The following is a 15,490-nucleotide window of genomic DNA, read 5'->3' on the forward strand; positions in this document are numbered from 1 at the left end:
ATCCAAATTCTGAAATTTGCCATTAGACAATATCCCGGTTTTAAAATATGATCTTTAAGTGTATTAACTTTTTGCACTGGGTCATTCATGTCTATTTATAAGAAAAGGGCACAGTTTTGGTTAAGATAACTGAATGGGAAAGATCCAAAAAGGTATTGTTTTTAGCCTCAAAGCCATTGGTAGAAGTAAAAAAAAACTAACTAATGGAGCCATATTTATGACAAAACTAGCTGATTTTATTATTATCAATGCCAATCAAGTCTTTAAATCAATCAAAATTTATTTAATTAGGCATAAAGTTACTTTCACATTTGTCTGCAACCATAGTAAATACAGTCTTGGCATAGACACACAGCCTTTGGAGTTTAAAATATCCCCAACTGCAGGATTACATTTATAAAACTCTCTTTATTGTTTATGTTATAGTGGATGAATTAAATTAATTATACCATCTAGAACAAAATAAAATGGAAATAATTTACTCATAAGATTCATATTTAAATCATCTTTATTTACAAAATACTATCCTGAGAATTATAATTCCATTAAGCTCCAATTTGAGCAAAAGTATAATCACTTAAGTAACAGCAGTTACTTAAACTGAAAATGAGAGAGAAGTCAAAATTACTTTTGAAGAGAGACCAACAATATGGTCAAGTTTCTTGCGGTGGCTCTGGATGCTCAGTAGTAGGCTCATTTGAAGGTGGAATCAGCCCTGACGGGAACTCACTTCTACTTTCAGGATGTGGAGGTGGGGGAAAAAACCCAGCTCTCGGGGGAAGATAATGAGGAAAACCTCTTGGTGGATAGACATTTCTCACTGTTCAAAGAGATTGGAAAAATACAGGTTTTAACTTTCAGCACGTGCACTGCGAACCCCATAAATCATTAGCTTATAACTCCCAGCACCTATCTTTATTTTCAAAAGATGACACCAGAAGAATTACCTGATTTAACAAAGGAATTTTTACAACATTCAGAAAAACATATGCTCTTCAACTACATGTGATTCACGAGAACATCACTAATTTTAGCGGCAGATTTTTGTCCTATGAAAATCTAACATCTTAACACTTTACAAAAAGAAGAATTATTTCAAAATAGAGTAACTTACTCTCAAAAAGGTTTCATGTAATGTAATTTTCACCAGTCTTAAAATTAAGATCAGTAATTCACAAATCTAATTTGCCAGTATCCTAAAATATTTAGTTATATCAAAAACTGTCTTGAAATTCCTCAAATAAAATTCATTTTAGTTCACTCTAAACTTTAAAAAGAGGAGGAATGAGGGAAGGAATGACTCTATCAGGCAAATGATAAGCTTTTTCCTAGTATATTTATTCTGTATTTATTCTGCTGAAACCTGTAGTTCTAAATGGAAACAGATAGTGATAAAAGCAATAATCATCTCTTTTCTCAAATGTGAGGCTATGAGGAATTTTAATAAATTCAACAATTAGTCCAAACATGATGATAAACACATTCTATGTTTTAAATAAGTAGGACTGCATGGGAGCTACTTATGAAAAAGGATTTTAAAAGATTTTTTAAAATACTTTAGCCAGTCATTTTAATGCGAAAATATAAACTGTAATTATTTTTACTAATTGACATAGTACCCAATTTCTGTCTAATAAGATACAAATAATTTTAGTCTTAACATAAGACGTTGCAAAAAGCCAATGATTTTCTTGATTAGTGAAACAAAGAAGTAATTCTACATCTATTAAGATGAATCAAGTTGAAGCCTCATTACTAATGAGACCTCATTACTGATGGCTGGCAATCTTCCCAATTTGGAAAAATAATGGTACACTTACAGAAGATGAGAAAAATTTTCCTCCATTGTATTACTACATGAATAGAAAGTAAAATTAATGCTTCTGATCTACTCTATAAGACATATATAAAGCTTTATAAAGCATACTTGCGAATGGTGGAGGTGGTGGGCCAGGGAAATCCCTTGGTGGAAAATAATCTCGGGGAGCTCCATACATGCTTCCTGGAGGAGGTGGAGGAAAAGGAGGCCCTCTTCTTATGAAAGGACCCCTTGTATCCATTGGAAACAATGGAACTCTGACTGGAGGACGAGGTGGAGGAACAAAACCAGGTCCAGCTGCTTCATTTTCAATGGGAAGAGATGAATCAGGAACATTTAAGTTCTACAACAAATTGACATACAGCAGTCACTGCAATACCAAAGTTTGCAATAGCTTTCCTTATAAACTTAGGCTTAGAAGAAGGAATCTAGGCACCTAGGCAGAAAGCAGTCTATGATACCATAAAAGGCTCCAGAGAAAGATTCCATTTTCTACATCAGATGGATTTTAGATATCATGAATATTTTATTAACTCAACAGAAAACAGCTTTAACCAACAAAGTAATTGTCCAACTAAATATAAAACATAAGAATAGCCCAAGAGTACCAAAATATACATTCTTTTATCAAGCATATACTAAAAAAAATGCTTATGTTATTATTTTCAAGGTGACCAAAAAACAAGACTGTAAGCACAGTAAACAAAAAACATACTTTAAAACAGTCCTGGATTTAAAATAAAAGCCCAAGAGGGAATTCAAGTTCTTGTTTAACTATATAAACTAAATCAAGCCTTGAGTCTGTCTGTTGTGCTTTATCACCATGGGGTACAATCCAGAAAGGAAATAGCTATAATGCAAAGTATGAAGTACATTTGTCAAAAAGAAAGCAGCAGCTTTTAATCAAAAAAACAGACGCTGGCTAAATTACTATTCTAGTAAACCAAGAGATTAGAAAGATCCTGAATACATGGATACAATTCCACTTTCAATACTTACACCAAGATCATCTTTGCTTTCATTTCTACTGGATTCCATTTCTGAAGATACTGCCCCATCTAAAAATAAAAGTTAAACTATGAAAAATTCATGGTTTATCACGCCATTCTTACAGCTTCAGATCACAAAAGACATTGATATCCCACTCCCCTTGTCGGCACATAAGCCAGCTTGACACCAGCATCCTGTATTAGGGCCACAAGGACAGCTTGAGGTCCGTGGAGCTTTCAGCAGACTCAGAGTTCTGCAAAGGCATATGTTTGTGGTTTCTCCACCACGTGCCTTGACAATCCTGCAAGCTGCATCGTTAAGGAAGCTTCCAGGAGACAGCATTCCTCTCCCTCTCCCCACCTCCTTTCCCTCCTGCCTTCCTTTCCTTTCCTTTCCTTTCTTCCTCCCTGCTCTCTCCAATTTCCTTCCTTATTCCTCCATCACATAACATAGACTAGCCACTGAATTAGCCACTGTTTCTAAATAAATGTGCCTGGGCTTTATCACCAAGAATTGCACAGGCTATGAGAACATAAATTTAAACAACCCTCTCTTTGACCACAATTACCTGTCCCTTCCCAGCCTTTTCATTTCATTACCCTCTCTATACTTGACCTTGGGTATCACTGAAGCTTCCAGTCCTCTGATCTCTCAGTTTCCTCCTTTCTTCATTTCCTTCCCTAATTAGCTGATCTTGGAGACTCCATTGCTAACAGCCAGTCATTAGCGTCTTTATCCTACTGGCCATTTTTCACCTGCCTAGGATTCTTCTAGACAATCTAAGAGCCTGATTCTGTGCTCAGAGTCCCCTGACTCGAGCTTCCGCTGGGATCTCCCATTCTGTTTCCTCCCTCCACCCTTTCTGCTAGACCCATCCTATAGGCAGGTCTCTCCCAACTACTACTTTAAAATTAGACAGAAAAAGAGAATCACCCCCTTACAGCTATCACTCCCCTTCACAGTCAAAAGTTCTTCTAAAACAAAAAAGGTTTTCTATATATATTATTCAGAATTCCTCCCATTTTGTCTCTCAGTTCAGTTCAGTTCAGTTCAGTAGCTCAGTCATGTCCGACTCTTTGCGACCCCATGAATCGCAGCACGCCAGGCCTCCCTGTCCATCACCAACTCATTGTACTCAATCTATGTGCAGCATACACCGCTCCACTGAAATTATATCCCCCAAGATAAAATGTCTTTTTTTTTCTCAATTAAAATAGAACTTTAAATTCTTATTTAATGTAATTTCTCACATTGTTGACTATTCCCTCCCTCTTTCAACCCTCTCAGCCTTCACCTTCTGGGAGGGCACCTTCTCTCCCTCGCCTTTCTAGCTGCTCCTTCTCAGTCCCTTCAGTGGGCTCCATGACTCCTCAGGGATGATCTCTTCAGAGTTCCACCCTCAGCTTCCTCTCCTCTCATTCTCTCCTTGAGAAATGTCACCCATTCTACAGCTCTAATTTGATGTATTCTACTACTGTATTTCCAGACGTTTAAGTCAGATCTAGATATTTCCCCCAGGACTTCCGAGCTTCAAGTGCCTACCTGAATAGCCTTGCAGCTGTATCACAGGCAAGCTAATTTAAGTTCAAAGCTAACTTAAAATATTTCCCACCAAACATTATACTGCTTCTTGCTCCTTGTCTCAGAACAACGAATGGCCCACATGCCTTAGCCAAGAACCCGAGTATCAGCCAAGACTCCCCCTCCTCCTTCACTCCCTTCAATCTGAAGTCCTCCCAATTATGTTATCTCTGTGTCTCTTCACATCTTTCTGTCTGCTCAGCTAAGTCACCACCATCATCCATGTAGATTTCTGTCAGTCTTCTAAAAAGTTACCCTCTCTCCAATCTCAACCGCTCCCTCTAATCTATTCCCCATAACACAACTAGAATAATTTCTCCAAAATGCAGGTCTGATCTGATTATTCTCCATTTAAAATCCTTTAACATGTTCCCATTATCCCACAAGTAGGTCCAAAATTTCTGAACAGGTTTGCAAGGCCTTGAAAACTTTATGCACTGCTTACTTCTACACTACTTGTTTCAATATTCTGACTTCCACTCCATGTTGCAGCCATAATTACACGGCATTCCTACCTGTGTCTTTAAATATGCTATTCTCTCCTCCCAGAACATTATCAAACATCATTCTGGCCCAGTTAATTCCTCCTTTAATTCTCAGCTTATACATCATTTCCTCCAAAAAGACTTCCTCGACAACCCCACATTCAAAACATCACCCCTTCTCATCTAGGTTAGTGGCTCGTGGCCCATAAGCTCCCATAACATTTTGCACTTGTTACTTTTGTTACTATATAGTGCAACTGCCTACAGACCACAGGTATAAGGAATGCTGACCTATTCACCCACTCCAGTATTCTCACCTGGAGAATCCCAGGAAGGGAGCCTGGGGGAGCCTGGTGGGCTGCCGTCTATAGGGTCGCACAGAGTCAGACACGACTGAAGCGACTTAGCAGCAGCAGCAGACCTATTCACTACTGAAACACAGCAGCTACCACAGTGCCTGTTAAATGGTAAACAGTCTATAGATATTTAGTGCATCAATGGCAGGGCTGAGGCACTAACCTGATCCACTACCCTCTCATTTCAGTAAAGCCTAAGGATCAAGACCATGGCTCTGAAGTCAGACAGGGTATCAAATCCTAGCTCTAACACCTCCTACCTGAGCTCTTAAGCACTTTTTTGAGCCTTGGTTTCTTCATCTGTAAAATAAGGGTAATAGTATCTACTTTACAGGTTTATTGTAAAGATGAAATGAGGTCTTTCATTTCATTCAATAAATGTTTACTGAGCACTAGTGTTACTTAATGTATTTCAACCATTTCACACCACTTTCCTTCATGTAAATACCATACACTGATACACCAATAACAAAACATTACATATATATAGAAATTTTTCAGCTTACCAAATACTTCCACACACATTAACTCATTTAACCCTCATAAGATCAAGGGATTCATATCTCAGTTTAACAGGCATTATCCATCAATAACTCATGCTCTTTTCTTTATTTTTGCTTATACTCTTCATTATTACTGGCACAGACCTTTTACCTAAATTTTCAAATTCCCTCAAAAGCAGCTCAAATGCCACCTCTTTCACAGTTTTCCCTGATCCTTCAACTATATGGGCGTTTTCACTTTCTGTGAACATAACATATTCTCTAATGGGACTTATCATTCTGACTAGTATCAGTCAAGCATATATATCTGTCTTTCTCCTCTATTAGTAATTATTAGCTCCTTAGAGCTAAAAACTATACCTTACTATAATTATATTGTCTACCATGTCATGCAGTGTACCTTCTACAGTGAAAGAACTTAAAAATTACTCGCTAAATTAAATACTGTTCAATTACAAAAAAAATGAACAAAAATGTGAAAAATTTTAAATAGCATAAGTTTAGAAATAGATGTTTAATCACACATACTTTCATTCACATTAAGCTTGAATTAATGCAGGAAAACAATTTCAAACACCAAACAGAAATAATTATAATAACAGAAAACCAGGCCACAGGTCTCCTTCTTTGTTTATTATTCAGAGAAGAATGATTTTCCAAAATAATACATATTCCAACTGGATAATTTCCCTCTCCTAAAATATATACCCTTTCCTGAGGAAATCTTTTATCCATAAATTTTTCATTTTCTACTTTTAATCTTTTGTTATGTACTTCTAAAATACATTGGGTGTATGTAATTCCCAATTTCAATGGATTGCTATGAGGTGGTTTAAGAAAATGAGCCCCAGACAAATTGTTGGTTGCTCAGTAAATGTTAAATCTACTTAAGCATGAAAAATTTAAACAAGGTAACTAATTAACCCATCAACAGAGCATGCACTCAAATTATTTCTCTGGTATATTTTCACATATCATTCACATAGCCTAATTTCTCTGATTACTACACAGGATTTATGTAAGTGGACTGGAAAAACTAGAAAATTAATCATGGAACACAGTAAAATTTACCATCATAGGTACACAGAATAAAGTCATTGCAATAGTGCCCAAACCAACCACCAACACATGTGCAGATGCCATGGATGTGTACAAAATAGCAAGAAACATAAAACCAGGAAGTTCTCAGGAAAGAAATTGTGATCTTAAGAGCCAAGCAGAAATCACAATTATATTGGTCCTTTATGCAGCTTCCAGTTCTTTAGTATGCCATCATTACTAAAAAACACATACACTCACAGAATATTTCTTACCTGTTTTATCCAAAGAAGGCATATTAAAACTTCTGAGTTCTGCTGGTCCAGAAAGTCTACCAGAATTAGAATAAAATCTCTCTTGCCTTTGTGGAAGAAGAACTGGATCAGGATATGGCTGGCCTAGAAAACATGTTTTTAAAATATCTTCATTAAAGATAAAAATCAAGTTTGCTTAAATTTAATTCATTGAACATAGAATTTTTCTCTCTAGAAGACTTTGACATATATTCTTGGTAGATGATAGTAAACAATTTTAGGAAAACTACACACTTTACTTAAGGCAATAATTTTGCTTTTTAGTAAACACAAATATGGTGATACCTTGGAGTTTGAAAGTTTCCATTACTACATGTACATCAGAATATATAAACAGAATTTAGTTATATATATTTATAGATAGATTTAACTTTAATTTTAATAATAGTGGAAGGAAGTGGATACATCAATAAATCAAAAAAGGCTTTGAGGAGCTGCTGCTGCTGCTGCTAAGTCGCTTCAGTCATGTCCGACTCTGTGCGACCCCATAGATGGTAGCCCACCAGGCTCCTCCGTCCCTGGGATTCTCCAGGCAAGAACACAGGAGTGGGTTGCCACTTCCTTCTCAAGGGCTCTTCCCGACTCAGGGGTCAAATCCCAGATTCTTTACCACTAAGCCACCAGGAAAGCCCCAAATGCACCAGATGGGCTTAACAGCAGAATGGAAATAACACTGGAAAGAGTCAGTAAACTTGAAGATAGATCAACAGAAATTATTCAACCAAAAAGAGAAAGAAAGGAAAAAAATTTGGCAATAAGATGAGGAGACAGAGATCTATGGGACAACATCAAAAAGTCTGAAAAATTATAGGTTTCAGGCAATTGTTAAACAACATGTCAAATATGTTCCAATTTTATGAGTAACGGTCACTATTGTTTGAGTTCCAGCCTCAGCTCCTCACCTAGCTAACTGTTCTAACCTAAGACTGTCAGGGAAAATCCCTCTTCTGGGACTCAGTTCCCTTCTCTATTTAGTAAGGGCACTGGATAAATTGGTAGTTTTTAAATTTAGCTATTCCTCAGAACCTCCTAGAGAGGTTTTTTTGGGAAATACAGATCTTACCTCCAGAGATCACATTCAGAAGGTGTAATGACAACATCGTTAAGTCAACTATACTTCAATGAAATTCACAGAAAAACAAGGGTGGGAGAATGTGGTGAAACCCAGGTATTTGCATTTTTTTAAGTCCCCTAGATTATTTCTGATGATAAGCCAAGTTTGAGCATCACCACACTAGATAATACTTGGAGGGAGAGGCAGAGCATGTGACAGGGACTCTTGGCACTGACAGCTTGTAAATGCTCAAAAGGAACATCCTTTACAAAAATATGAGATTCCCTGGTGGTTCAGTGGTTAAGAATCCACCTTGCAATGCAGGGGACACGAGACTGATCCCTGGTTGGGGAACTAAGATCCCACGTGTCTTGGAGCAACTAAGCCCATGCACCACAACTAGAGAGTCTGTGAGCCACAAAGAAAGAGCCTGCTAAGACCTAATGCAGCCAAACAAAAAATTTAAAATATATATATATGTATATATATACACACACACACAGAAATACAATACAAAAGCTTGAAATCAAACTCCTTAAGAAAGGGGCTGTAAATTATTCATCTTTATTTTTATCACATCTAAAGTTTAAAATGAATGCTACTCAAGAAAAAAATCCTTAAAAGGAGGATGTTCTATGCCACCTATTAACAGATTCTTAAGTCTGAAAGTCACAGCATATATATTTCTAAATATGAAAACAGAAAGAAAAATATTCAGCTTTCTCAGAATTATTTGGATATTCATTCATTCAACAAATATTTACTGGGCAAATACTACAGGCTTAGCATTTTTCTAGGTTCTAGAGATACAGCAGTGAACTAAAGTGACACAAATCTCTGTTTTTATGAAGCTGATATTCTACTGATATCAAACAAAAGTAACCTCAAACCAAAGAAATATCCACTCCATACGACATACACACACTAACAAAGCAAAGGCTAACTCTTGGAATTAAAGGTTTTTTTAACCACAATATTCTTCCTTCTCCAACTCCTCAGGAAGCAATCTGAACTAGTATTTTTTTTTTAATGTAACTAATTTATGCAAAGAGGTATAGCTCACTTTACATAACAGTGTCTGTCCCTGAAACACTGTGCATAAATAAAAGTTTAGCAAACTGAATAATTTTAATAACATTCCTTGGGCAAATAGAGGTTATAAGGGAATAACAGTTATTGCCTTACTTCAGAATATTCTACTGTGAGTCTTCTGGTAAATATATTTATCTTGACAATTAATCTAAGATATACTGTTCAAGGGCAAAAAGACAATTATAAGAAGGTGAATGGTATAACTGCACAGACGTGATGAAGGAATAGGTATACCTATGTTTATGAAAGCATATCAAAAAAGAACTCCGTAAAAGATATAAAACTACATTCTGGGAGGGGGATGCTTAAGATGACAAGGGCAATTTTTTCACTTTCCTAATTACACATTTCTCCACTGTTCGAATTTTCTAACATAAATATGAACATGTATCACTTCTATGAGCAACAAAAACTATAAACACATTGCATGGTGGGGGTGGAGGGAGGACAGTTTTCTGTAATGTGAATAATTATCCCTAATTATTCTCTTTGGAAATTTATGTTACTACTGTTTTCTAATAGGTATCATGGTTCTCCTTAAGACAGGACACACGTGTTCTTCTCTCTTCTTTCATTCCTGTATGTTGCACATACTGGCTGCCTTTCAAATATACACACTAACTATACTCATTCCATACCTGATGGAGGAATCATCATCCTACGATCTTGTTCCCAGGGAGGTGAAAGGGAACCAGTGTCAGAAGATGCTCTGTGAGGATCAGTTAACCTATCAGAATTTGATTCTCCTCTTTCATTGGTTATCGGATGGTCCAGAGGATTCCCTGGGCCTCTTGAGCCTAATTAAAGAAGAAAGATACAACTGTTTTATCTAAAAAAGTATTATAAGATTTCTCATCAAATAAAATCCAGGCCTTTTTTGAAAGCCAAAACAATGAGATTCCAAGCAAGTTTTCCTAAGATACATTAGGCTATAACTCTATCCTACCAACGCCATTTCTAAAACAAAAGGAAATATTTTGTCATATACACAAATACTTGCCTATAAAACTCATTCTTGAATGTTATTACCATTATTTACATATAAAATCAGTGGTTAAATTGGAAATTATAAATACTAAGTCTGAAAAATAAGAGTAGAAAGTAAATAGCAAAGTAAAGGATTTCAATATCAGATGTAATAATTATGAGATTTTTGTAATTAAACTAATATGCCATAGTCAAAGAGTATGAGGCCTTTAAAACAGTCATCTTAGAGGCTACATACCTATTTTAATAATTCTGCAACTACTCAAAGTATCTTTTAGAAATGTACTCAGATTAACTTAAGAGCCACTCAAGAAATTGCATCTTACTATTGTAGTAAGTAGACTCATGATTCTTCTTCATGACTTCTGCCTCAGAAATGATTTTAACCAGTCTGATTACAAAATTTATATATGCCAAATAAATTTGGCTTTAAGTGGCTTCTAGCAATTTTTAAATATCAAGTTCACCTCCAAAGAGAGCTCACAACTCTGAAGACAAGTCTAAAACAGAGTTTCAAAAGCAACAGCACTGTTGAAATAAACACTCTGAACAAGGTAACAGTCATTTGGATAAGAAAACCTGACATGCTAACATTTATAAAGAAAGAGAATCATTCCAAAGTTCCCTTCCTATGACCACAGAAAGAATGGCACCTCAACTAACAACCCATACTCAATTAAAATGAAAAACACAAATATAAAAAGTTTTAATATTAAATAACAAAATTAATTAATTAATATTTCAACTGTCATTGAGGGGGGCATGAGGTCTCCTCAAAATTATATTGCCCACAAAACAAAAGCTTATTTAACTTTTCAAAGAACAACTTTAAAAAATAATTATTTTAATAGAAATCATTCTAAAATGCTCCCCACATTTCAGTACTTCCTTTAAGAGATAAAATTAATATGACCTTTTCATGCTAACTTGTACCAATCAGTATAAGCATTCTTTTTTTTTTTTTAATTTTAGCAATTTTTAAAATTGTTCTATCTACTCTTGTTGTCAGGAAGCCAACTGACTTTTATGTCAGAAGGTCAACTTTTCCTTATTCCTTCTAGTTTGTTCATCCTTCTAATCAGTTCATCAGAAGGAAAAAAAAGGCTGGGAAAGCAGAAAATTAAATCGGTGAAAAATGTGCAAGAGTCAATTAGGCTGAGATTGTCTAGAGTGAAAAACTGATCTTTAAAGGAAACATTCAAAGACTTTCTCCTGATTGCTTACTTCCAGAGGAAAAAAGTACAGGCCAAGTGACTATTAGGTGAAAAACTGCCAACATGAACACGCTAAAGGTCAAGGTTTTTCATTCAGTCCACAAGTTACATACAATTTACTCTAAAAAGAAATTATTTTCCTTACACTCAACCTTACTCAAACATGTATCTCATCCAAACTTTCAAAAAAAAAAAAATGATAAGAGGAAGGAAAAGAAAGGTCATTCTTCTTTTGTGGGTCATAGAAACTTTCAGTTCAAAGCAACTCTTTTAAGACCTGCTGATAACTTACCTAAAACTTCTGTAGCTTTTCTAACAAACAGTAAAACACCCTTGCAAATGATCTAATCACACTGTATCTTGAAAGTTATTTTAAAAAGAAAGGAAAGTAATTTAAATAGGAGAGGAGAAATCAAAGGTAATTTTTACTGTTATTTCAAATATTCAATTAACTACAAGCAATCCTTGACTTATGTCATTCAACTTATAGTGATTCACATTGACAATTTAGCCAGTTTATACCCTTACTTACAGGGCACTGTTTTTCAGACTGTTGGCTGCAACCCATTGTGGTGTATGAAGTTAATCTTAACTAGTATTCTTTCTTAATGAAATGGAATAGAACTGAATAGAAGTTACCAGAAAGCATCAAAGATAGTAAGGTACTATTTCATGTGACTGGCTTCAATCACACTTATGTTCATGTGTAATATGACATAATATAAACACAAATTCAGGGCTAAAAACCTAAGGCTCTTGATTTTGGAATAAATGTGTTTGAATTTTGCCACAGCGCAAGAGAAAGTTTTAAAGTAACTTGGCAAACAAAATATAGTTGAGAGATCAAAAGAGGAAAACTCCAGATCAAAAGAGGTATACAGGTAACATCAGTGCTGATGAGATAACTGCAGAAAGATCAATAGCTAATGCTTGGGCTTGAATGGCTCTGGAAATTCTCAAAAACACATAAGGGGGTAACAAAGCACACAATCTTGGGTCAGTTTCTCAAAGTATCGGGCTCTTTTAAGGTTCCCAACAAAACTATGCCTACAAGAGAGCACTTCTGAATTCCTTATTTCTTAAAAAAAAACACAAAAGCTAAGTTTTTCACTTTCACTTTCTGATTTTCTACAATAACAAGATCATGAATCATGATAATAAAGTAAAAAAAGATTTTTAAAAAATTCTGTATTCCAATAATCCTTAATTAAAATACAATTTTATGCTAGGTTATATGGTTACTGTATTTCATATATACTTTTATAAAGTTATATATTATGTAGTAAAAGATACAGTTTTTAAAAAGATTTTAAAAAATGATGTATCAAGTCCCTGACCAAAATGTAATCCATTAGAAATAGGTTTCTAAGGGAAAAATATATTCAAATTAGATGTCACAGAGTTCCTTTTCCAAACAAAAATTAACCCAGAGTAAGTGCAAGGAATGCCTGTATTTTTCAAAGGTTTATTTTAAAGATCATTTTAAAGATAAGTTGAGATGAAAATATAAAGTAAGGAAGAAATCTAGAGTAATAAAGATGTTTAAACAATATACCTCTTCCTCCTCCCCCTGGAAGCAAAGGTGAGAGTCTGAGTGGACCCTCCAACAAAGTTGGAGGGGAGAGAAAAGCTCTCATTTCAGGTGAAGGTCGACCCAATGGTGAGGGACCATATGGGGAATGCTCTGGAATAATTAAAACAGCATATTTAAATTCAGTTTCAATTACCTACACTATAGATTAGAATCCTATCGCAGCAATTACCATCGGGTCATTCTATTGTCAATTTAAATTTAATCTCTGTCCTAGATACTAAACGTGCCTTGGGTTTAGCTAATATGGGATAGAGCTATATATAGAACCATGTGTTTAAGTCTATCTACCAAATAGACACTTCAGTCAATGAAAACATCACTCTTTTGGTAACTAATACACTTGAATGATCATACACTATTAAGTAAAAGACACCATATTTTAGAGTTATAAGAGGATTTGAGGGGCATGAAGTTTGTTTGGTTTTGTTTTGTTTTTAATGGCAGTATGCTTCCAGATAGTTCAGCTGGTGAGGGTTGTACCAATAGAAGGGCTCTGTTTAAATCAGAGCCAGATAGGGCCTGTATTGGGCTATGAATTACCTGAGTAAAATTCAGATTTTTAAAAGCAGGAAAAAAAAAACACAAAATACTCTGAAGCATCAGAAATTACTTCTGATTTATCACCAGTGAAAACTCAGTTTTATACATCAAATAAATCACTTTATCATATAACCAAAACTCTGATCATTTTACAAACTTCACCATTCTCAAATAATGGTTAGACTTCCAAAGATCAAAAATCAACAACATTATCAAAAAAACAAACAAACTTCAATGCCACCGAAAATAATACTTTTCAAAACACGCTAAATTTTATTGTGTAGCTTATATAGTATTCAAATGTAGCTACAACAAAAGATCAAAGCATTATTTACCCTGAGACATTTTTGCATTAGATTCATATAAAAATTCTTTCTCTATAACTCCCTCAACTCCAGATTTTGTTCCTATTTGAAATTCATAACAATCTACTATTTCTTAATGTAGAAATACTTAATGAAACTGGACTCTCAAAGTGATTTTTATAACTTTTCAACAGTTATTAAAAGAGGAGTCTACCTAAACAAGTTAGGTTTGTTTTTACTACCCTAGAAGCTTAATTCCAATTCAACCAAAATTATTTTGAAAAATGTAAACTATTTGGAATAGTATGAGATCAGAAAGATGCTAACTCACTAATGAATGGACAGAAATATTAAATACATCTTCCAAATAACTGGTTCTTTTGGGGGTAATTAAAGCAATCAAAACTCAGATTAATAGTTTTCCCACCTTTTTAATGAAGTTTTAAATAATTTAAAACCAGCTGTTTTAATTCTAATTTTTAAAATTCAAGCAAATTCCAAAGAATGATTAATATGTAAACAGTCACAATGCTATTCCATTTAAGCAATCTTTACCCATTCACTTTCCAAAAAACTAATGAGTACCTTACTATGTACCAAGCACTTTGTTTCCCAAGGAGCTCAAGGTACTAAACATACATCATCCTACAAAATGCCACTGAGAAAGCCATTATTCACATTATTGCTAGAGAACAAAACTCAGACTTGGGAGACCACAAGAGAACTCAGATTAGAACCCTATCTCCAAAATCTAAAAAATTCATAAGGAGTAGTGTTAACTCACACTAATATAAATGGTATGTACAAAATATAATAAAATAAGTATTTTTTTAATGAGGGGTTAAAAAAAAAAAACTACCTCTGCCAAATGCTGTATTTGGAACATCAAGTGCATAAGGATCTTTTTCTAAAAGTTCAATTTTAAACTCTGTTTCAGTTAATCTGCAAATAAAGAACAAACATCACTAAGTTACTTATCTAAGAGAAGCACTCACATTTCAAGAAAAACGCCACTATTATAAACTACTTTTTATTATCTCATTATCTACATAAAAGAAACAGGTCCTTTAAAATTATTCTGACCAAAATACCTTTATATATCCCCCACGATTTATTTTAGGGTAACAGGTTCCTTTTGCCTCATGATAGTGATGTTTTGTTGAGGTTTGGAGTTGTTTTGTTCTCTTTCATAGAAACTAGGCTACAAAGAATACCGTATCACAGAATCCAACTTTTAGAAAGATCTTGAAGGGCCCTCCAAGGTCAATGAGTTCAAACCTATTATTTTACAACTAAGGAAAGTGAGGTTAGGAGTTTAAATGATTTATGCAAAATGAAAGTACTCGGGTTAAAACTCAGGGCTCCCAGCTCTGAGTCACATAAGCTTTCCATTGTAGTGTTACCCATATGATTCCAATCATAACATAAAATTGGAATCTGATTAATTCATCCTACTATTTTATTCCTTTCCAAACTTTTTATCTGAAAAATATGACATTTTAAAAGAATCTTATTTCTAGTTCTATACCATTAGATCTGAAATAAAACATTTAATCATATGGCTTTAATTTCTGAGTAGAAAAGACAAGAGACTAAAACTAATACCAGATAATGTTAA

The 15,490-nt window shown here is 34.6% G+C and overlaps 1 protein-coding gene across 31 annotated transcripts in view; it reads right to left on the reverse strand.

Moving 5' to 3' along the window:
• Nucleotides 1-490: 490 nt before the first annotated feature.
• Nucleotides 491-15,490, reverse strand: part of MIA2 (MIA SH3 domain ER export factor 2) — a 77,404-nt gene continuing 62,404 nt past the window's right edge. For 19 of the 31 annotated variants that reach the window (XM_081547779.1, XM_081547783.1, XM_081547798.1 and 16 more), the window contains 6 exons: nt 14,732-14,814; nt 9,871-10,029; nt 7,048-7,170; nt 2,819-2,877; nt 1,928-2,162; nt 491-820 (listed from right to left, as the gene is read on the reverse strand). In XM_081547779.1, the coding sequence (XP_081403905.1) occupies nt 654-820; nt 1,928-2,162; nt 2,819-2,877; nt 7,048-7,170; nt 9,871-10,029; nt 14,732-14,814 (826 nt within the window). In that variant the 3' untranslated portion in view covers nt 491-653. Of the gene's footprint in view, nt 821-1,927; nt 2,163-2,818; nt 2,878-7,047; nt 7,171-9,870; nt 10,030-12,988; nt 13,118-14,731; nt 14,815-15,490 lie in introns of all 31 variants that reach the window. The other 12 variants (XM_081547778.1, XM_081547787.1, XM_081547786.1 and 9 more) reach the window with 1 other exon arrangement.

This window comes from Giraffa tippelskirchi, chromosome 12 (assembly GCF_054371585.1).
Source record: "Giraffa tippelskirchi isolate mGirTip1 chromosome 12, T2T-mGirTip1v1.2.pri, whole genome shotgun sequence".
Lineage (NCBI taxonomy): Eukaryota > Metazoa > Chordata > Mammalia > Artiodactyla > Giraffidae > Giraffa > Giraffa tippelskirchi.